This window comes from Aquarana catesbeiana, linkage group LG02 (genome assembly GCF_042186555.1).
Source record: "Aquarana catesbeiana isolate 2022-GZ linkage group LG02, ASM4218655v1, whole genome shotgun sequence".
Taxonomy (NCBI): domain Eukaryota; kingdom Metazoa; phylum Chordata; class Amphibia; order Anura; family Ranidae; genus Aquarana; species Aquarana catesbeiana.
The window spans coordinates 321675527-321700097 of record NC_133325.1 but is presented as its reverse complement, the minus strand read 5'-3'; the positions used below and the strand labels follow the sequence as shown (position 1 = coordinate 321700097).

General features: G+C 43.9%; 1 protein-coding gene across 2 annotated transcripts in view; it reads right to left on the bottom strand.

Moving 5' to 3' along the window:
* The window catches only part of TBC1D8 (TBC1 domain family member 8), a 134046-nt gene that overhangs the window by 17570 nt on the left and 91905 nt on the right, over positions 1-24571 (bottom strand). For both annotated transcript variants that reach the window (XM_073614778.1, XM_073614779.1), the window contains exons 12-16: positions 22692-22809; positions 18138-18423; positions 17762-17891; positions 17398-17496; positions 10300-10368 (exon numbers count right to left, since the gene is read on the bottom strand). In XM_073614778.1, the coding sequence (XP_073470879.1) occupies positions 10300-10368; positions 17398-17496; positions 17762-17891; positions 18138-18423; positions 22692-22809 (702 nt within the window). The remainder of the gene's footprint in view (positions 1-10299; positions 10369-17397; positions 17497-17761; positions 17892-18137; positions 18424-22691; positions 22810-24571) is intronic.

The following is a 24571-nucleotide window of genomic DNA, read 5'->3' as shown; positions in this document are numbered from 1 at the left end:
GGCCTGAGGGGATGCATACAGAAGCCTAACCCATGCTATAAAACGTTCCCCAAATCTAAATTTGTCTAATACTGCCCAGAGATATTTCCAGCTAACGCTGTCAAAGGCCTTGTTGGCATCAAGTGACAACAGTGCTCTTTGACCCACATTATCTGCCTGCAGTTGCATATTAAGGAACAGTCTCCTCAAATTTGTGGCTGTAGACTTTTGGGGCATAAAGCCCGCCTGGTCTTGGTGTATAATGGAGGAGATGACCCCGTTGACCCGGAGCGCCAGGACCTTTGCAAGGATCTTTACATCACTCTGGAGCAATGAAATAGGTCTATAGGAGCCGGGGTCAACCGGATCCTTCCCCTGTTTAAGAAGTAAAATCACATTTGCCCTTGCCATAGATTCAGGAAGTCTGCCTGCGTCCAGGCAAGCGTTAAATACTTTTAATAGTTCAGGGAGTATTTGTTCACCATATTGAGTAAATATCTCCATAGGGAGGCCATCCCCACCCGGTGCCTTACACGTGGGAAAAGAGCCGGCCGCCATCTGAAGCTCCTCCAAAGTTATTGGGGCATCCAATTGTTTTTGTGCTGCTGCCGATAATGAAGGTAAATCAATCTTGGACATATATTCAGCTAGTTCTGCATCCGAGTAGGCATCCCTCGGCCCATATAGGTCTTCATAGAAGGATGCCAGCTCGGATATGACAAGTTCCGGGGAATTGACCACTTTCCCATTGGCAGCTCGAATGGCTCCAATGGCTGGTGATTGCTGTTGTGATCGTGCAATTTTTGCGAGTAGGCGGCCCGTCTTCTCCCCCTCCTCATAAAATGCTAACTTCGTGAAGAACCTTTTACGTTCTGCAGTGGAGGATCTCAGCCGGTCCAGGGAATCCTGGGCCGACATCCATGCCTCCCTGGTGGAGTCAGTAGGGTCAGTTATGTAGGTAATTTCTAGTTGCTTCACCAAGTCCCCCGCCTGTTCCAACAGGACCGAGGAGTTGTGTTTAACCTGTTGTACTTCCTGAATGAAAATCCCTCTCAGATGTGCCTTAAAAGTCTCCCATTTCAAATGGGCGTCATGTAAATGTCTGTGTGTTTTGAAGAAGACCTCGATCTGAGTTGCTATTCCCTCCTGTGAAACAAAGAGTTTTAACCAGAAAGCATTCAGCTTCCACGGGGCTTTAGGTAGGTTACTGGGGGGTCTAGTAGTTAACCATAAAGTCAGTGGGGAGTGGTCCGACACTCCTCTTGGGAAGTATTCCACTTTGGATATGTTGCCTACCAGATTTGGGGTACCTATGCATAAGTCAATACGTGATAGCGACCCATGGGTCTTGGAAAAACAGGAGAATTGCTTGCATACTGGGTTACGATTACGCCAAATATCTATCCAACCCACTTCTGCAAGTAGACGACTGAGGGCAGTGCCCCGTCCACCCCCAGGGGGCAGTACAGGTGGATGTCTGTTTAGTTTAGGGTCTAAGTAGCAATTGAAATCACCCATTATTAATACCGGAATATCCGGTTTGTTAGCTAAATAGGAGATTAACAACTGTAATACCTCTCTGGAGAATGGAGGGGGCACATATACAAAAGCTAATATCAAGGTAATCGTATACAATTTACAGTGCAAAAACACAAATCTACCAGATATGTCTATTAATGAGTCTAGCTCCTGGTACACTAGGGCTTTGTGTATCAGTACACTCACTCCGCGTGAAAAAGCGGAGTAGGTGGAGTGATAGGCTTTGCCGACCCAGGCATATTGTAAGAAACCAACTGTATCATCCCGCAGGTGGGTTTCCTGCAGGCCAATTACAGCCGGATGGAATTTCCGCAGTCCGGCTGAGATCATAGACCTTTTCAATGGGTCGTTCACTCCCCGAACGTTCCAGGTCACTATGGGTGTATCAGACATTGCAGAAATTCAGTCCAGTTCCTATCCGTGTAGCAAGGTCCCGTGTTGTCTTGCAGCACTTCCGGGGATCTCCAGTCAGCAATCCATACATAAACTGAAGTGGCCAGCCGGCCACCTGGATCACAGGGTATGACGGTGATGCAATTCAAACAGTGGAGAAGCAACAAAATGTCACAAAAATATTGTATAATCATTTGTAGAGTGAGGTGAACCAGGTAATAGGTCCAGGAAAAAAAGAGAACCTGTGAAACAATCCCCGCTGATTTTGCCACGCGGAGGGGTATCAGATTTTGTGGGGCTCGATAGGCCCTAACCGTGCCAACAGGGCACAACACCTCAAGCCATAACAACAGTGGCAACATGGAAAGTTCAGGTGCGGAGCACATCCGCCAGCCATCCAAGTGGTTATTCAACACTTGCAGTGAGCTCATAAAATTGAAATTCCTTCGCTGGTACTAGGTGATAAGGAAAAGTCCTCTGTAAAAGGAGTAGTAGCGACGGTATAATGTGGGCGCCCATTATTCCTGCAGCGAGCAGATTAAGTGAAGTAATCCATCCTCATTTTCGCGTCTGCGACGACGCAGGTCTTGCTCATTTTGGTCCAGCCATCCTGCAGCATCTTGCGCGTTTTCAAAGAAGTGATTCTGATCTCCAGCTGTAATTCGCAACTTGGCAGGGAATAGCATCGCGTATTTAAGCTGTAAGCGTTGCAGCCGTTTCTTAACATCTGCAAATTTAGATCTTCTGCGTTGCACTTCGGCTAAGAAGTCGGGGTAAAAGGAGATTTTGGTTCCATTAAACTGCACAGCCCCTTTTTCTCTGGCTAGTCGTAGCACTACTTCACGGTCACGATAATTAAGGTGCATGGCCAGCATCGCTCTAGGGGGATTCCCAGGTGGGAGAGGCCTTGGCGGCACTCGATGTGCCCGCTCTACTGCATACAGGGGAGAGAAGGCCTCTTTACCAAATGTTTCTTGCAGCCACTCTTCGACGAATACCGTGGGGTCCCTGCCCTCCACCTTCTCCGGGAGCCCCACTATGCGAACGTTATTACGTCTCAGGCGGTTCTTGATGTCGTCAGTCTTTTCAAAAGCCTGGTGTGCGTGTTGTGCAGCCCCCCTCACATCTCTGTTTAAATGAGGCATCTGATCTTCTATGTCACTTACTCTCCCCTCCACTTCCGTGGTTCTCTCCCTGATTTTTTGAATGTCTTGACGGAGGAGAGATACAGTCTCCTTCAGTCCTCCAAATTTTTCTTTAAGATCATCCACTGAAGCAGTGCATCTATGGACTGCATGTAAAATTTCACTGAGCGTAGGCTGGGGACTGTCTTCCACTTGTAAATCAAACAGGCCTGGCATAGGATCTGGAACTGAGTCCATAATGTCTGTGTCCTCTGGCCTGTCTGTGTCTCCCCTGCCTGTCTGCTCCATGGACACTGCTGGGATCTGTGTGCTGGTCTGTGTGGAGTCAGCAGAGCCTGCCAGTTTCTGTGCATAGTATAGCATATCCCTGGGTTGGTCTTTGGTTTTAGGGGGTTTCTGTGACTTACCCCCCTGGTCTGCTTTCTTGTCCTGGCCTCGTGGCGTTCTCTGCGGCTGAGATGTCCAGGCGCCATCTTGGAAGTCCGGAGCGGCCGAGGCCGCGGCTTCACCGCGGTTCCCACGGGTCATCATACCCCCACACTGCAGCTGTATCTGTGTCCTGGGGTGACAGGTAGGCTGTAGCTACCGAGCAGTTCGGTTTTTGGGCGCCGGGAACAGCGAGGAAAGGATTGTTAGGTGGATCAACAGCGGGAGCTCCGGTGAACAGGTCTGTTCACATACCGCGCTAGGCCACGCCCCCCCGCTAGATTACATCTTACATCCCTTAATTCCCCACTACGCCCGATTCTGGGAACTCCAGAATTCAACCCAGGATGTACGGATCCAATATTTAGCTCCCTACGTAATGCAGGTTACTCACAAGCATCCCATTACATCACAAATGGACGGTGGCCCTCCATAGAAGAGCTGATGAGATCGGAGGGGCCGTTAGATTTAGATTTCTGGAGAGCTTTACAGCTTAATCATTTCCTCAAGACGTTACCCCCTCCTGGAAATTTTGACCGAGCCTTGACTACATATGAAATATACTGCTCAGGAGAGGGTGCTCTCCCTCACACATTATCAACCACCTATCAACTGTTGATTACACCACCAGAGAATTACCAAATGCTCACCCTCAGGTCATGGGAAAGAGATATGCAGTGTAGCTTTACACCACGGCAAAAACAAAACATACTCTACTTTACATTTAAATCCTCCATATGCACGAAAATGCAGGAAACTAATTATAAATTAGTAACCAGATGGTACAACACCCCAGACAAACTGCAGAAATTTTTCCCATCTTCCTCGGGAATTTGCTGGAGATGCGGAGAGGAGCAGGGCACGATTCTTCATGTTTTTTGGACATGTCGGAGGTTGGAGCAGTTCTGGAAGTCCATACAGCAGACGATACAGAAATTTACAGAACGCCATGTTGTGGCGGACCCTAGTCTCTTCTTGCTGCATGCTTCTACCATGTCCAAAAAGACATATAAAAAATCCCTGATCCGACATCTCCTAGATGCGGCCAAGGCTTGCATCCCCCTGCTGTGGAAGACCACCAGACCCCCAACTGTGGGTGTGTGGTTAAAAAAAGTAGAAGATATAAGGAAGATGGAGGATCTTATCCTTACAGCCCGCAACCAAACTGAACTATACACTAAGACCTGGTCGCAATGGCTTATATACATATTCTTCACTGAGGGTCAAAACCTACTAGCAAGCTCATGATTGAAGCAGAACGTGGAAGCCTACTGGCAGCAGCTTCCTTCTGGACATGTATGTACTAAGCAATAGATGGGCGCCGCCTCCGTTTTCCCTCCCCTCCCCATCCCACCCGTGTTCCACACCTCTGTCCCCCCCCCCACTCTTTGAACCTGCTAATTCTAAGACTTCTTTCTCTTTCTCTTGTCTCTACTATTATTCTTCTACAACTACTGTTTTGGAAAAAGGAAAATGGCAGGAAGGATAGGGACAAACAGATCTGTTTGAGATCCACTGCAGGGTTGAATTTATTGTACAGACTGTAGTATCATGCATATGACCCTGAAATGGAAAACCATATTGTCATGCTCTCAGTTATGTTGTTGTAAGAGGCTGCGTCCTCGAATCTTTGTTTATGTTTATGCTGACACTCCGGGCCCTTGCCCCTTCCTGGTTTTGAATAAACTTATATTTGAAAAAAGAAAGCTGAGGACAGGCCATTAAAATGGAACACCAAGCAAATACATAAATACAAATTTGAAATGCCTACAAGCTTGTCTGCCAAAGGATTTATAATTCTTTTCAGTTTCACTGTAATCATGTACACACCCTTGGCACAATGCATGACCAAGAACGCTCTGCTACCTCCTAGCATACCTTCTGTTCCCCGGACAGAGGTAATGAGAATGATGAGGATTTATGATGTCTAGTGAGCATGCTTTAGGCAGAGAGGTGTGATAGGTAACTGCATTGCTAACTCAGGAAATACATTTGTCTCCTGCCTGTATATGCAGTGTGCCAGAGGCTTTACAAAGTTACCAGTCCTTTTGAAGATAAATCAGTAAACATATCTGTATTTAAAATGTGCTTCTATTTGCATGGAGTTCTGCTTTGATGTTACCAACATCAGAGCCTTCTCTCCACTCATCTAAAAATTGGTTCCATCACCTGTATTTCTCTCTGATGTTTGTGTCAGGCTATTAGATGCCAGTGCAAGATCTCCGATTTCCATAGCAGCATAGAACTTAGGGAAGACTGAAAATACATATTATAGCACTATAGAGAGACAGAATAGCTGGGGTGTATTACCACACCAGAATCATCTACTCCCTGACCTGAGAGTGCTTCATTACGCTAAAGCCTGTGTTAGTTGGAGTGGACTTATGCTGATGGGCAAATGCAGCTTCCTTTTGGGTATTACCAACAGGGGTCGTGTTGATAAATATGTGTATTCCATGGTTGTTATGGACATAAAAGTGTAGTTTCAGATTTAAAGTAGAACTAAAGGCAAAACTTTTTTTTTTTTCCATTTTGGATAGAGTAAGCAAGGGAGATTGCCCCTTTCAAGTTTTTTTTTTTGTCATTTTGGGGAGATTTCCTTTTACTTTTTGTCCCATAGCCATAACAGGAAGTGAGAGGAAATCCCTCCCAAAATGAGGGTATCCCTAGTTGCTATCAGGTTCACCAGCACCTGGTCCTCATTAGAAGATTTAATGCATTACCTGCATTAAGGTAAAAAAAACTTCCACTAGTTGTCACCTAATTCAGTAATTCTTCTATAGAGTTAGCCTTAAGACTAGGTACAGTAGGAAACTGCTCTGGCTGCATTACTCAACTGAAAGTAACAAAAGATGATCCATCTAGGGCAGGGGTCTCAAACTGGCGGCCCTCCAGCTGTTGTGGAACTACAAGTCCCATGAGGCATGGCAAGGCTGACCGTTACAAGCATGACTCTCACAGGCTGAGACATGATGGGACTTGTAGGTCCGCAACCGTTGGAGGATCACCAGTTCGAGACCCCCGATCTAGGGAGTCTATATTTAAGAGTAAGGTCCCGGAATGATAATAGTACTCCTGCAGGCATTACATCTTTCAGCACCATAATCCCAAACAGAGCCCAAAGTTGCAGATCCGTTATTGTTCTAAAATGAGGAAGAGAAGGATTTCCCCATAAAGGGCAGAAGGGAGACCACTGATTGGGATGAAGAAATCGCTTTCTAGCCACCACCCAAACTCATAAGGTTACTTTAGTGGGGTCAGGGAGGGAGGTATATGCTTTAGAACCCCTTTATACCAAGTTGCCGAGTTCCATAGGGGAGCCCAGGATGGCCGCCTCCAGACAAACAGCAGCATTAGCTCTGGATTGTTCAAATCATCTAACTGTTACTAGGAAAACCACCCATAGTATATCATCAGGTTGGGTAGCACCCAGCGGCGGCCTGTCCATTAGGGGCGCCGTCCCCTCTCTCCACGCCACCCCCCTATACATGACTAATAGATGGATTCATGCACAGCATGAATCTATCCACGTCACCGCTGCCACCCCCTATTCAGACATCCGGCCCTTTTCATATTCGCTGTTGTAACACTGATCCTCAATCCGGCCAATCAGAAGCGGGTGTGACACCCATTTTCTGATTGGCTGAAAAGAGAAGACTCCCGATTGGCCGCCGAGAAGGAGGGAGGAAATGGAAGTCATAGCCGTCACCCGTGGAGAGCAGGAGAATGGGCGATGTCTCTGAAGAGTTGATCTGGCTAAGCGAGGAGGAGACCCCAGCCACAAAAAGGAGCTAACACAGCCACCCAGGTCTTTAAAAAAGAAGGAAGGAATCTACACTGGACAGTTTCTAAAGACATAGTTGAATTTAGGTAGGTAAATCATCTTCACTATATTAATGCGACCAAGGAGGTTAAGTGTTAAATTTGTCCAACTTGAGCAGTGTTCCTTAAGTCGCATAACTACAGGGAGAAGATTAAGATGGTGGAAGGACCGCAGGTCTTGGGTAACATTGATCCCCAGATATTTAAACTCCTCTACCCACAGCAAGGGGGTTCGAATCACAGACACCCGTGGGTCTATAGGAAAAAGGACCGACTTAGTCCAGTTAATACGGACTCATGAGAACCATCCAAACTCGTCGAAGGCCTCAAGGGCCACCTGCAAGGAAGACCCTCAAGGACCATCGTGCAGGTACAATAGTGTGTCATCCACGTAAAGTGAAATCTTCTCCTCCAGAGAGCCAACTCTAAGTCCCTCAATATGCTGGGAGCCTTGAACCAAGATTGAAAATGGCGCCAACGCAAATAGGTTAGGCAGCAGAGGGCAGCTTTGGCGGGTCCCTCCCTGAAGGAGAAAGAAGTTAGAAAAAGTGTAATTTGTGTGAATCCTTGCTCTAGGGAAGAGGTCTCAAACTGGCGGTCCTCCAGCTGTTGTGAAACTACAAGTCCCATGAGGCATTGCAAGGCTGACAGTTACAAGCATGACTCCCACAGGCAGAGGCATGATGGGACTTGTAGATTTGCAACAGCTGGAGGGCTGCCAGTTTGAGACCCCAGCTCTAGGAGATTTGTACAACATGCCCAGCCACTGCAGGAATCTAGGGCCAAAGCCAAACCTCCTCAGGACCTCCCAAAGGTACTCCCACTCCACAGAGTCAAAAGCTTTCTCCGCATCTAGTGAAGCAATGACTCTTGTACCTCCGTTACAGTGGGAAGTGGCTAAGTTAATAAACAAACAACGTATGGTTAAGGTCTGTACCCTTCCCAGGCGTGAACCCTGTCTGATCTACATGAATGAGCTCCTCCATCACCTTAACCAGGCGAAAGGCCAGTATCTTAGCCAATAGTTTGGCATTAGCGTTTATCAACAAGATTGGCCTTTAGGAGGCACAATCCTCAGAGTCCTTGCCCGATTTGGGCACTAACACCACTATCGCCTCAGACATTGAGTCCGGGAGGGAGTACATGGAGGTAAACTGAGTTAAAAGGGAAGTAAGCCTGGGTGCCAAGAGATCTTGATATACAGAACAGAATTCTACTGGAATTCCATCTGGACCAGGAGCTTTACCCAACTGCAGGTGTCCCAATGCCTCCTGCACTTCCTCAAGGGAGATATCCCTATCCAGTTCACTCTGTCTCTCTGAGTCAAGTGTGGGAAATGGAATCTGATCCAAGTAATGAGTCAGCTTGGTAGTGCTATATGCTACTCTGGAGGAGTATAACCCTTGGTAAAACTGCAAGAATCTGTCACTAATTTCTGCAGAGATAGTTAGCAACTATCTGAGCTTTTTATTCTACCAATGTGAGTCACCATGTATTGCCCCTTGGCAAGTCAGGCCAGCAGTCTACCATTTTTGTCCCCAAATTCAATTTGGGTAATATCTGGCATAGTTTTTTTGGTTAGCTCAATTCTGAGTAGGATTAACTCTCGCAGGGTGTGCTGCCATGAGACAGTTAGCCTGGTCTGGATTCACAACATAGGTAGCCTCTCTCTGACGTGCCTGTTCCTTTAATTGCTTCAGAGACTGCATAGACTTCCTTCTTATTGCAGCTATCCGAGAGGTGTATTCCCATCTAAGCCATTATTTAAAAGCCTCCCAAACCATCAGGGGGGCAGTAGACTCCTCATTCTGCAACTAAAAATTACACAGGGCTTCTGACAGGGAATTCTGTATCCCAGGGTCCATGATCCAATACCTGGACAACCTTCACATCCTCTGGCCCACTGTTTGGGATAGTTGAATTGCAACCGATAACTGAGCATGATCCGAAATACCTTTGTAGAGAATCTCAGCAGAAGTCACCCGCCGCAAAAGAGCAGGGGATTTAAAATCACTTTAATATCTTATGAACATTTGCATCAACTCTACTGAACTGGTCAGTAAAAGAGAACTGAATCCAAATTTTCTTTGTTTATGTATGTTGCCTCCCACGCCCCTCTTTTGCGCCGCTATCATAAAAGCTCCAGAAGGTGCGCATATGCACAGCTGTTGTCTTCCAGGTATTTAGGACCTGACAGAGACTGGCAGCATATATGGCGCACGTGCAGAGGAATTGCCAGCTTCTGTCAGACTGCCATTACACCCCTGGTGGTGTTTGTGCACAAATTCCCTGCGCATGTGGCTTCGTACCCTTGGATAGCTGTGGCGTAGCAATCCCTGGCCTATGTAAAATAAGAAGAAATACAATAAAAATTGGTGTAAGAGGGAGGGGGAGGGATAAAATAAAAGAAGTTGCTGCAGGGAGTTTAGCTCCACATTAAATCATACTAAGCATTTGTGAGATGAAACGCATGACATTATGTGCCTAATCCGGTGTATGCTCCCCACTACATTACACTCATCTGTTGGTTAGAAAAAAAAAGAATAACCCCCCCAGATCTCTGGGGATGCATAATTTTTTTGATCATGTAATGACGGCATGCATTCCAATTCATGCATGTGCAGTACAACAATACTGCAAGCTGAGGCACAAACATCATTGGTGGGCCAACACAGGGAACAGGGGAGAAGCAGAGTGGGGGTGAGGACACAAGAAACAGTGTGAAAAATACAATGTACAAACAGCACTTGTTTAGTTACATATTTTTACCTAGTGTGGCCAGTTTTTAAAGAGGAAAAGGGGAGGGGGTCCGCTTTAAATTTTTTACACGTTACAAATTTATGGTGTACATACATATAAAAAGAATCAAATGCGATATTATTCATGTCTGTGCTGAGACTATCCATACTACACATTAAACCTGCATAATAGTACATAAAACACTTAGTACTCATTTGCGGACCATCTAACAGGATTGCGTTTCCTGCTGTCTCACCTTAAACATGTCATACAGATCTTCTAAATCTTCATGAGGAAATGAAACATCTGGTGCAACAACTCTAAGCTAAACAGTAAAAAAAAAAAAAAAGCTAGGGTGAGATCAACATTCATAAGTAATCAAAGATTATTGAATTAGCAATTACCATGATTTTAATAGTTGGAGAGATATAGGCAACTACTTGGGCCATTTGCCTTTTCAATAAAAACAGTGCAAATAGCAATAATGAAATGCAAACTGTAGCAACTCTCTGCAGGCAACAAATTACCGGTAATCAAAGTCAGGACAATAAAAGAAGAATTACTGCACATGTACCAGGGACAGCTAAAATTATAATCAGCCATGTCCAGAGACACTCTATGGTCTAGGCATGTATGGTAAATCACAAAAGGGCCTGTGGCAGGTTATTTGTAGTGCCTGGGGTCCTTTGTAGTCCATGGTACTAGGATTAATAAGGCTGGGTTCACATCTGTGCGATGCACCACCGTACTTGCATTTTTGTTACCACGCATAGCAGTAGGGCAGTCCATTCATCAAATAAAGTTAAAAAAAAAAAACTTAATGAAGAGGGACCATGCATGAATAATTGTGTTTTCATTTATATCAAGACATTTGCACTTGTAACCAAGTGTATTTATGGCTTTACAATTCGACTCAAGTACAGGTGTCACCAAAACGTCTTTATATAAATAAAAACACAATTATACATGCATGGTCCTTCTCCAATATTTCTGTTATTTTTACTGCCTTCATATGTAGGAACATATGTGGGACGGGAATATACTGGGGATCTGGTGTGGAAATATACTCATACTAGACCCTAGGGAATAGAAGGACCAATATTTCCTAAGCACTAAAGTGTTTTGTTTTTTTCTCAGGTAGTAAAGGTCCCTGACTTTAAGGCATGGTGATTTTAAGGGTGGCCCTGCAAGTGTGTGTGTGTGTGTGTGTGTGTGTGTGTGTGTGTGTGTGTGTGTGTGTGTGTGTGTGTGTGTGTGTGTGTGTGTGTGTGTGTGTGTGTGTGTGTATATATATATATATATATATATATATATATATATATATATATATATATATATATATATATATATACACACATACATATATACACACACATACATATACACACACACATATGTATATAAATAATCTTCTCTAAAGTGGAGGGCGCCTTTTACTGTTTCTGTCAAACAGTGGCAAAGGTGTTCCTTCATCTAATTCCTTTCCCCATTGCAGCCTCTTCTCTCTTTTATCTCTATCTATCTGCTAACTAGGGATAAGCCCAGGCATGTTCGGATCCTAGTCTGAACCCACCTAAGTGATCCCCACCAGGAGGCTGTCACTGCACAAAACCAATAAGGGCATTCTCTGCCCCACAGCAGCATGTATACAAGGGGTGTGTATACAGGCCGTTGTGGGGAAGGCCTCGGCTGCTTATGACTGGCTTTGTGTAGTGACAGCTTCCTGCCAGGAAAACTTAGGTAGGTTCGGACGAGGATCCGAGCACACCTGAGCTCATCCATTATCTCCATCTCTGAGGTGGAGAGAAGGAAATCATTTACACAACTGACTAGTCAGGTGCTTTCATCACACCTTTATAAACTGGCCATTTGAATTACATTCACTGGCTGCTTCTCCTTGTGCTGTGATGGAAAACAGCATCTTTGCTCCTCATCACAGCTGCATAAACTGCTGCACAGTAGAGATGAGCCAAGATGGTCAATATCGTGGCTTATGTTTGGTTTAATAAAAGGACACCTTAGTACTTCTGAATGTGTGGTGTTAACACCTCTGGGCCATAGGCTTTTCTGGGCAGCTGAATGAGAATCAGTTATATATTTTTTTTTACATAAAATTCTGTTTTACAGCCTTCTCCTGCATTGTAGGAGTCACTTCAAACAAAGCAGAGAAAGGCTATAAAACTAAATTTAAATGTTTTCTTATTTTAATATATAATTTATACTATTAGGGATTTCATTTAGAAATGTCAATATATGGCGAGAAACAAAACGCTTCAATAGAACTGCCTGTACTCCGGTCACGTAGGCAAGGCAAAAGCCCTATAGCAGTAAAGTAAGGTTTAGCTGTCATAGGAATAATCCACTGCTTACTTAAATATGATCTGCATGAAAGAGTTAATAGAAGGAAATCTGAGCAATGAGCTCATCACAAATAATGCCTGCAGCAAGCAGCACAAGTGTTATATATGCAAGCGGCATTTTGAAATCAAGTGCTGTGTTCTAACAAAAAAGTCAATCACCAAAGGCATGCTTGGGGGAAAAAGAAAAAAAAAAAAAAGAATGTGATCACTAATGCTTTGGAGTGGTATGGCAGGGGCCACAGCAACCCACACTACTCTAAAATCAACTGTGCACTAAAAGATTAAAGGGATTCTATGATTTTGGAAATATAAAAAGCATTGTTACCTTTAGCAAAGCTGTCCTTTAATAAATCCCCTCACCCTCTGAGTGCAGCCACCTGAGAGAATACATACTTTCCTCTCTGATCCAGCAATCTTTCCTCCAAGTTCAGTTTTTCAGTTGGCTCCTCTTCATACTGCACAAGAGTGCCACAGCCCTATCTATTCCCATTGGTAAGCCGTACTCATGGTGACCTCCAGCAGTTTGTAAAAGTGCAATTTACCTGAAGCAATGAATGGGGCTTTGGTGCATATGCACAGTATAAATTGAAGCCACCAGGGACAATGCAAGAGGATAGCTTGTTGGATTAGGGAGGATGTGGTGGTGGGATTTATTAAAGTGACACGACTTCCACGGCGACTTTAAGTGTTTATTAAAGTGTTCCGGAAGCCTGCACTGCTCTCCCAGCCTTTTTGTGGCCGCCCAGTGGGGCTGTCCCTGGAGCCTGTTGCCGCCCATCTGGGCTATTCCTGGAACCTGTGGCCGCCCACTCAGCCTCTTCGCAGGCACCCATTCAGTTCACAGCATGTATGGGGGGCAGAGACTAGAGGTCAGCTTACACAGAGCTGGAGACACAGTGAAGCCAGAGATACAGTAACACTACCTGTGATTAGAGTTGCCATTAAAAGTCCCCACTACAGTTCTCAGATCAGCAGATGACCTTGATCAAGAGCACCTAAGTTGGTTGATCAGAACTCCCCGCCAGCACTGCCACCACTCATCCCAACTCCCCGCCAGCACTGCCACCACTCATCCCAACTCCCCGCCAGCACTGCCACCACTCATCCCAACATCCCAAAAATAGAGAATACATGGAAGTAAGAGGAAAAGAGGGGGATGAACAAAGAAAAAAGAGAGATAGAATAAGTGAACAAGAAACAGAGAGAGGGATGGGGAAAAAAAAACAAGAAATTGGGATAGATCGAGATAAAAGGGAAAGAAAGGAGAACAAAGAGTGGTACATCTTAAAATGTACCATAAGGGGTTTAACCACTTCAATACAGGGCACTTAGACACCTTCCTGCCCAGATCAATTTTCAGCTTTCAGCACTGTCGCAGTTTGAATGACAATTGCGCGGTCATGCTACACTGTACCCAAACTAAATTTTTATCATTTTGTTCCCACAAATAGAGCTTTCTTTTGGTGGTATTTGATCACCTCTGCGGTTTTTATTTGTTGCTAAACAAATAAAAAAAAGACCGAAAATTTTGAAAAAAAGTTTTGCTTTTGTTCTGTTAAAAAAAAAATTTGTAAATAAGTAAGTTTTCTCTTTCACTGATGGGCACTGACAAGGCGGCACTGATACGGCGGCACTGATGAGGTGGCACCAATGAGCGGGCACTGACGATGGGCACTGATGGGCACTGGTAGGCGGCATTGATGGGCGGCACTGATATGCAGCACTGATGGGCATTGATAGTATGCATTAAGGTGAAAAAACACGAACCTTTACTAACCCCTTTAAGAACAACTTTATTTAGGTGAAGTAGTTCCTTAAAAAACAACTGCAATGGCAGCTTAAATGTTTCCATCATTACAGGTTTTCAATAAAGCTTTGGTTTAGAAAGATTGTAAGCTGGCTTCCTGACAGGATGTGCAAACTTGCTCTATGCCATATTAAGGGCATTCCACCATACCACAAAGCACTTTAATGTGCCATATACACACACCGGCCATTTTATTTGGTACACCTTGCTAGTACCGGGTTGGCCCCCCTTTTGTCTTTAGAACTGCCTTAACTCTTCATGGCAATGATTCAACAAGGTGTGGGAAACATTCCTCAGAGATTTTGGTCCATATTAACATGATAGCATCACGCAGTTGCTGCAGATTTGTTGGCTGCACATCAATGATGCAAATCTTCCATTCCACCACATCCTAAAGGTGCTCTATTGCAGTGTTTCTCAACCTTTTATGGTGAAATACCACTGCAGGTCTAAAAAAAAATTCCTAAGTACCCCTGTCTCGAGTAAGGCACTGATTAGGCGGCACTGATGAGGCTGCACTGATAGGCGGCAATGATAAGGCAGCACTTATAGGTGGCACTCATGAGGCTGCACCGATAGGTGGGCATGCTGGGACGTGTAGTTCCTGAGCAGACACAGGGAGATGGGAAAGCGACAAGCAGCACTCACTTTTTTTTTTTTGCCTGCAGTGTGCTGGCTATGTGCAGGATTGCAGAGTGGAGAGGAGATCAGGGAGCCACAGCAGGCATCATCCAGATGGGTTCTTTACACATGGCAGGAGATCAGAGCCGCACTTGAGAGGGGGAGGGGTTGGGAGATGAGAGGACATGGGGCAGCCTACTGACCCTGGTCAGTCAGCCCTGGCCGATGAAACATCTGGCAGGGATCATGATGGACTCCATTACATTGACAGGACCCCGAGCAGCTGCCTCCGGCCTTTCCCCCACACACATGGGGCAGACCGCTTCCCCCATTGGTACCACAGTGCCACGCTACAGCAAGCCACCGGGACTGTATGTGTGGGAGGATGGAGGAGGAAACACAGCACTGGGCAACCTGCACTTGGCGCATACGTACCCCAGGGGTACGTAAATCACGGGTTGAGAAACCCTGCTCTATTGGATTGAGATCTGGTGACTGTGGAAGCCATTGGAGTACAAAACTCATTGTGATGTTCAAGAAACCAGTTTGAGAGGATTTGAGCTTTGTGGCATGGTGCACTGTCCTGCTGGAAGTGGTCATCAGAAAATAAAGGGATGGACATGGTCAGCAACAATGCTCAGGTAGGCATGGTGTTTAAACAATCCTCAATTGGTACTAAGGGGCCCAAAGTGTGCCAAGAAAATATCCCCCACGCCATTACACCACCCCCACCAGCCTGAACCATCGATACAAGGCAGGATGGATCCATGCTTGCATGTTGTTTACGCCAAATTCTGACCCTACTGAATGTCGCAGCTTAATTTGAGACTCATCAGACCAGGCAATGTTTTTCCAATCTTCTATTGTCCAATTTTGGTGAGCCTGTGTGCATTGTAGCCTCTGTTTCCTGTTTTCAGCTGACAGGAGTGGCATTCGGTGTGGTCTTCTGCTGCTGTAGCTCATCTGCTTCAAGTCGATGTATTGTGCATTCAGAGATAGTAATTAGTTGGTAATTAGCGGATTGTTTGAATTACTGTTGCCTTTCTATCATCTCAAAACATTCTGCCCATTCTCCTCTGACCTCAACAAGGCATTTTCATCTACACAACTGCCGCTCACTGGTTATTTTCTCTTTTTCGGACCATTCTCTGTAAACCCTAGAGATGGTTGTGCGTCAAAATCCCAGTAGATCAGCAGTTTTTTAAATACATAGACTAACCCTTATGGCACCAACAATATGCTATGTTCAAAATCACTTAAATCCCCTTTTCCCTCATTCTAATGCTCGGTTTGAACTTTAGCAAGTTGTCTTCACCACGTCTAGATGACGAAATGCACTAAGTTGCTGCCATGTGATTGGCGGATTAGCAATTTGGGTCACCAAGCAATTGAACAGGAGTATCTAATAAACTGGCCGATGAGTGTATGCTTTAGTGCATTACTACACCATTCATTTTCAATGGCACACCAACACATTTACCGCTTGCTGCCCGCCCACTGTGAAATGAAGGAGGGACAGTGCGGCTCTCGTTCTGGGTGGACGTCATATGATGGTGCCCCAGAACGGCCGTTGTCACACGCCCGCGGGGGCGCACAGCACAGCGATCGTGGCCGCACCATGTTGCTAGGACACGGCACGACCCGATCTGCGTAAAGAGCCGCGGCTCTTTAACCATGTGATCGGCTGTGTCCAATCACAGCTGGACAAATGTAAATACGGAATCGCCGTGAATCGTCTCTCCTTGCCACACACTGACAGAGTTTGTGGCGAGAAGTGCCGATGAGCAGCATCTCCTCGCAGGGGAGACCTGGGCAGGTAATCAGGTGATCATCAGTGCCCTGATTACAGGAAAACCCCATCAGTGCCACCAATCAGTGCCCATAAGTGCAGCCTCATCAGCGCACATCAGTAAAGTGACATTTTTGGTCTTTTTGTGCTTTTTTTGTATTGCCTTTAGGAATACATATTTAAAGGATAAGTTCACCTTCTGAAAAAAAAATAGGTGCAGGTAAAAAATATGTGCATTTATTTTTATTAAGGAGCCAGCAGAGCATTGCACCTGCAATAAGCAGGGGGAGAGTGGGTGCATGCTGAACATTTTACATGTTACACCCTAAATACATCAGGAATTTAGCCTTTACTAGTTTAAATTGAAGGAGAAAGGTGGCGCTACAGAGCCAACAAACTTATCTGTTGGCTGTTTAAGGACTTGTGGCTGTCGGCTTGTAGTTCTCAATGAACTAACACAGCGCTGTGGAGTGCCGTGGTGATTCATTGATTCTTCCTGTCAGATTGTATCTGCTTGCCCATACAGGATGTACAGGCACACAGATACTCTGACAGATCTGGAGGGGACCTGCTGATCTGCTGATCGCTGGTGCAATGCTTTACAGGTTCCAAAAAAAAAAAAAAAACATGAATGCACATTTTTGTGTACCACTCAATGTGCGTTTATGATTTTTTTCTAAAAAGTGACCTTCACCTTTAAAGAGGCTAAGGCCCAGGATGTGATGCAGTGTTAAAAGATGGACAGATGCACAAAATATTACACAGCAGCATACTTACAACATTCTGCTTTGTAGTGTCCTCATGGTTTTGGAGTACACGGATCCTATGCTTACAACGTAAGCTCTCAATTTGTTCCACTGAATTGTTGCCAAATTTCTGGAAACAAACAAGTAAATCTATAAGAGTGTTTGACCAGTTGTTAAATGTTACAAATTATTATGTACATGTGGGTTTTTATCTGTATAGGACTACAAGTCCCTAGCAAAAATAAAAATGACTTCCAGGCATATATTGATTACTCACTAGCAGATGAAGTTTTACCATCAATGGATACATGAGATACAATCACTTTTGCTTTCAACTGATGACTTTTGACACACTGACATTTTTTGTTACAGTTTTTATAAACCAAAACACATACCTCATATGAATCTCGTATTAAATCTGCAATTTCTGTAATTGGATAGGCCTCCTGCTCATTGTTTAGCACACTATGCCAGTTTCCAATCTGTGGCAAGGGACTCTCCTGGTTCCTGACATGCTCTAAAAATCTTCAAAGAAGTACATATACTGTTAGTGTGTCGTCTGTTCTTTGACAGTGATATTAGGGCACATTTGAAATTTTAGATTCTAAAACCTGTCTTGGCCAGCTTACTATTGGCACAGTCCATATGACGACACATTTCAGTAATGCAGACATAGTGTATGCATAATTTTGCTACATAAATAACTAGTACTGCATTTTATCAGTTAATAAATGGAAATGGGGGAGTAAAAAGGGTAGCAGAATAAACAACCTGCTTAAGATCATTAAGGCTTGCCCGTCATCTTTGCTGTTGCACAACTCCACAGCGGTAGCATCTAGAACAGCCAATCCGATCTGGAAAATGGCTTTAATGCCATCAAAGAAGAAACAGTCCACAACGTTCACGGCGCTCTGCAGGGGCATAATACTGATGAATAAGGTGAGAAACCATGACAAAGATATGGAAGCCAGTGTGGATAAGTCCGTTATATGCTCAGCCAGCTCAGGAAGTTTCTCTTGTATTAGTTCTTCAAAGACGGACTGGTCAACTTGGGCTCCTGCCAAGAACAGGAAACATGAGGAACATCCATCAATCAGGCTTCAAACTCATCCAGAAAAATGTAAAACTTCTCTGAGCCTCTACACTATTTTCAATGGTCTATTGTTGATGACATTTTACTGTACCGTAAATGACACTTCCAATGAACGCAGCTAAATGGGAACTCTTATATTGCAGCCTACTAGTTATTAGACGTGAAACCTGCATTTGTTTTTTCTTTTCTGACTTTTTTCTCTCTATTTTCAACTGGTGATCTCACCAACAACACTTCCTACCCTAGGGTGTTAACACTCACCCACTATACCCATGTATATCAAAGAGCAGTATTACCCTAGTATAGGAAAAGTGGTAGGACCTTCAAAGCACTCTAAATAACATGGTGTTCTGTAATTCACAGAGGTGAAATAAGCAGGGCGGATAAAACTGTGAACAGGAAACCCGTGATAGATTTTTGAAAAGGATCAACTTGTATTTTTTGCACTTACTGAACAGATATAACAAAATGCTTTTAATAATATATTTAACAAACCGAAAGAGACCAATAAATGAAGCTCATGGTTAGGAATTACATGCACTTTAGTGTAAGATCCTAGAAAAAACAAAGGAAGAGGCGCCTGCACACTGTGTGAAGGCTCAATGTTGCAACACCTCCGGTGACGTCAGACGCTGCTGTGGGCCACATGTGTGTCAGCCCTCTTCCCTGGATCTGGATCTCCATACACAGAGCCGGTGGACAGCTCCTACAGGGACCATGAGTGATTTGGCTGCCAGTACGAGCGTGCACAGAGACACACTGCTGCAGGACTTACCTTTCCCATGCTGACACGGTTTTACCTCTATGTGAATGTTTTATTATTTGTATTATAAAGTCTACACTGTTTGCACTCAGAAGGCGCCTCTTCCTTTGCTTTTTCTTACATGTTTGAAGTGTGCTTCTGCTTCCTCCGAGAGGCCTGCCCTGAGTTGAGGACTGTCCGTTTATCCTGCTGGATTTTTATATCCTCCTATCCATTGTATATACCGTACTTTGCCCCTGAACCCCATGCCCATTATTGTTTACACAGACTATGGTTACTGGCTTTACTGACTGCTGTATGCTCCAAAACGTACCCCCTTTTTAGTGTAAGATCCTACCTAATAATAATAAAGGAGCTCTATGGGGGAAAAAACAAAAATGACATATATCCTGAAGCCTGTTACTAGCCCTTACCACAACAGCGTTTATTTGCCCCCTATGGCATAGTTTTTATACAGTATCTGTTGATCCTGTGAACAGGGTAGTCTTAGAGAAGCAAGGAGTTTGGACTTTAAGCCCTAGTTCACATTGGAGCAATTAGTCATGTGATTTGACTTGTCAAATCACATGACAAATTGCAGCCTATTGCCGGCAATGGCGCCGTTCCAATCAGTGCGAGGCAGACTTTGCGGCACTGTACCGATTTGCAAACATAGTTCCTACACAACTTTTGGTGACTTCGGGTGCGACTTCAATAGACATCTGTGCATGAAGCCGCACAGATGTCTTTTAAGTCGGACCCGAAGTTGCACTGAAATGCGGCTTTGAAATTGTGCGATTTCAGATAAAGTGTCAGGATTTCAAAGCCGTGTTCAATGTGAACGAAAGGCTAATGATTACGTGTAGTTAAAAATATATATTTCCTCTATAGCTGCACTCACATCAATTACCCGTAAATGAAGTATGCCCCAAGTATTGCAGATTGCTGCTTTGTGTAGAAATCGAATTGGCAGTGTGCTCAATCCGGCACAGAAGGGGTTAATGATCTTTGCATAATCAGGCTGAATTACATTCAATACTGTGACAGAGAACCAACCCCTTCCTTCCCTCTAATCCATTGATAAGAATTTTTAACACTGATTGTAAAGCCTTGTACACACGATCGGATTTTCGGCAGGGAATTGTGTCATGACATACTGTTGGCCTAAAATCCGACTGTTAGTATGCTCCATTAGACAATTGTTGTCCAACTTTTCGCCAACAAATGTTGGATGGCAGGCTAGTAAATTTTCGTCGGACAACGGTCTATTGTCAGATTTTCCTATCGTGTGTACACAAGTCTGTCACAAAAGTCCAAAGTACAAACATGCATGCTCGGAATCAATGCTCACCAAACACGACATTAGTAGAAGGTGTCCAATGGGTGGCGCTCAAGAGCTGAAATTCTGTGTAGTATGTCACTACGTTTGTGTTTGTTGGCCGACAATTGTGTACAGTTTGTATGCAAGACAAAGTTCCTGGCACACGCCCTTCGGACAAAAGTCTGACGCTTTGTTGGCCAACAATCCGATCGTGTGTACAAGGCTTTACAGATCTCTGAATGGGTGAGAGAATCCTGTCATTCATCCCGTTCTCCCCAATTCAGAGATTACGCCACATACAGTGTAAATAATTCATGAGTTTTTCTTAATGGGTGAAAATGCAGTTGAGCCCGAAGACCCAAAGTTATTAACCCCCGTCGTGTCAAAAACTCAGCGACAGGAAGAGGATTGTCATCTTGGCAGGGAAGATTTCTACACAAAGTAAGCAGCTTGCACAATGTGAGACAAGCTTCATTACAGGTAAGTAATGTGACTGTAACTATAGGGGAAAAGGTTAACTCCAGATAACATTGGAACAGTAACAGCAACATTTTTCTTTTAGAGCCTAGTTACTAAATGCTATACATTTTTTCCATATAAATTAAGATCTTGCCATGGTCTGCCTAATTTAAATCTGTTGCTGAATTCAACCAAAATGGTGGTCGTTTACACCATTAAGACCTCATGCACATAGGACGTTTATAAAACACCAGTGCTGCTGCCAGGAAAAAGCAGCGTTAAAAACACGCTGTTAGTCGCATTTTTAAAAAGCGTTTATCCACAGTTTTTTTCAGTAAAAAAACTCCCTATAATGTAAAAACGCTAAACGCAGCTAAACGCTTGTTACAGCGTTTAGCTGCAGTTTTTGTATTTACAGCTCAACAGCCTCTGCTCTTGGAAGCACAGGCTGTCATTTTTTTCCACTGCCCCTAAGGCCCCTTTCACACTTGTGCAACTTGTCCTGCGACTTGGGACTGCAAAGTCGTATGACAAGTTGTACTCCATGATTTCCAATGTGTACCATTCCTATCTGTGCAACTTCAAGTTGCACTGACTTCAAAGTAGTCCCTGTACTACTTTGGTCTGACTATAGCAGCCAGGAGGTTGTTTACAAGGTGGCGCCACTGCTGCCATAGGCATTGCAGCGGCAGGAAAATAATTTAGACTATATGAATATAAGTTGGCGATTGTAAAACTTCTGTCAGAGAAGTTTTGACAGCTTGGCCTGCATGTAAAGCTAATATGCTGTATAAAAAAATGCCTGTGGGAAAAAATGGATTTAATGAATATCATTATTACAGCAATTCCCCCACACAGTAATCAAAATACAATATTTTTAGCATTTGACTGCAAAACAACCATTGCTCAACTAGATTCTGCAGCTATGTTTAAATACAGGATTCCCCTAAATAGAGTTTCACAATGATTAATAGCAAGTTAGTCAAATCTTAAAGATCTGCTTTTACTAACACTGTGAACACTGTGTACCTCTTACCAGGAAGAAGCAAAAATATAAATACAGGGCTATCCTGCACTGGCTCTAAAAACATGTATTCTAAATAAAACATGTAAATTCTTTGACCTTTTACTTATGGATAGTTGACGGGATCTATTGAATACGTGTGCAGTATTAGATAGCCTTGTTAAAGCATGTCTTTGTTTATGCCATCAGTGGCCCCTCTGAAAAACATCAGCTGGAAGACTAATGGTCGCCTTAGAAATTGCCTTATTCTACATTTTATAGAGATGAGAGGAGGAGTAGTTCTGCAGTCCAGCAGGGGAGAATTCAGGCAGGGCTGATAACACTGCATGGGGTTTTAGTGCATTTGAGCACACTGGATTTCTGGCAGAATCAAAGGTTATTTTCCCATACTTGCGCCAGTTCTAAAGAGATAACACATTAACTAAATGTGCATGTAATTCAGAGATGTAATATATATGTTTTTATCTTGCCCAGACATACACTTTAACATTCATTTCATAATGCAATACAGCTACAACTGGGTAAATGTTTTTCATATCACGGTAATAAAAGGTCTGCGTTTTTCATCAGCTAATCATGGTTTCCAAAGCTGATGCAAGAGATTTTCAAAAGGAAACAAATCTATGTCAATTTTCTGGTTAACCAAAATACGGCAGGGTTCCCATCAGTCAAAAGTATGAACTCACCAAGGACCCTATGATTAAAGTAATCAGGCAGCATCCTTTCACACACAGCAACCAACAGCCAAAATGCCTCTTCCTCTTTGGCATACAGAAGTAAAACTGAAGTCAGGATATTCATAGACTAACATGGGAAGATGATATAGAGGGAAAGGTTAATTGCAGGGTAAGATAAATTTACAAGAAAAAAAATGAAAATAGGCATATAAAACACATAAATATGGGAGATTTGACTGGAAGCAAGTCAATATTGTATTTCACAAAAGGGAATGGACAAAAATTATGCTGAATAGCTCAGTTAAATGAAACTTGTCATGAAAGAAATATGTGGGTTAACACTGCTAATCTCTTCCTGAAAATGCTAGTTGCCTGACTGCTTTTACTTTCTGAGACCAGAATAAGCCAGCAGCATTTGGAGCCTAATCTACACAACTAAAAGTACTCACATATACTGTACAAGTGATAAAAGCACTTTTAAAACAAATCCTCATGTACCTATAGGCATTGTTGAGAAATGGATCTTCAAAGATGAAAACGGGGCACTGAAATCTTAGCGCTTTTACTTTTTATGCTCCTTTCACATTGGCAGAGTCTGCCAGCAGATCCGCCCGCTCAGCAGGGGATCTCACCGCTGATCATGTGTCCTCTATGGGCTGTCAGATGGAAACAGACCACCTGGCTTCGGGAAGTATGTAAATGGCTTACACCTTTAGCAAGGGCATTATTCAACTTTAGTCGGAGCTGCACAGTTTTATCTACAGACGCCACTTATCTGCATAAGCATTTTTTTTGTAAAGGTGAACTAACCCTTTAATTTATGTTACATGCTAATCATGTAATGGAATCAGTTTGTGTACAGACAGCCCTAACCTTCCAACCCAATCATTATATTTTATCCAGTTGGGACATATATGTGATAAAACAATAACGGCAGGTGCAGGAAAGAGGTTTTCTGTATACACGGTTCAAATCTCGACCGGTTCCTGCTGAACTGGCCGAGATTCTGTCTATGGTTGCCCTAAGTTTTCTTTGGTCTCCTAAATAATCTAGGCAGTAAGGCTCATCGATTGGATAATAGATTTGGCTATAGGCACTTGCAGCCAAATCTGTCAGAGAACCAGGCTGCCTGAGATAAGCTCAAGTATAACCACCTCAATACAGGGCACTTATACCCCATTCCTGCCCAGGACAATTTTCAGCTTTCAGCGCTGTGGCACTTTGAATGACAATTGCGCAGTCATGAAACAACGTACCCAAATTAATTTTTAAAAATTTTATTTACACAAACAGAGCTTTCTTTTGGTGGTATTTAATCACTACTGTTTTTTTTATTTTTTACTAAAAAAAAAAAAAAAAAGACAGAAAATTTTGAAAAAAAAAAAAAAAAATTCTAAGTTTCTATCAGTAAATTTTCTAAATAAGTAATTTTTCTCCTTCACTGATGTGCGCTGAGGAGGCGGCACTGATGGGTACTGATGAGGAGGCACTATTATGCGGCACTGATGGGCAGCACTGATAAGCAGGCACTGATGGGCACTAAAAGGCAGCACTGACTGGCACCAGTAATGGGCACTGATTTGTGTCACTTATGGGCACTCATGGGCATTGATTGGTGACACTTCTGGGGCTTTACTGTAATCAGGGCACTGATGATCAGTGCCCTGATAACATGCCCTGTTCTCCCCTGTGAGGAGATGCCGCTGATCGGCTCTCCTCGCCACACACTGTCAGTGTGAGGCGATATAAGCCGATTACCGGCTCTTTCTGTATTTACGACTGTAATTGGACACAGCCGATCACATGATTAAAGAGCCTCGTCAGCGGCCCTTTACAGAGATCGGGGTCATGCCGTGTCCTAGCAACACGGCGCAGCCGTTCGGGTGCTT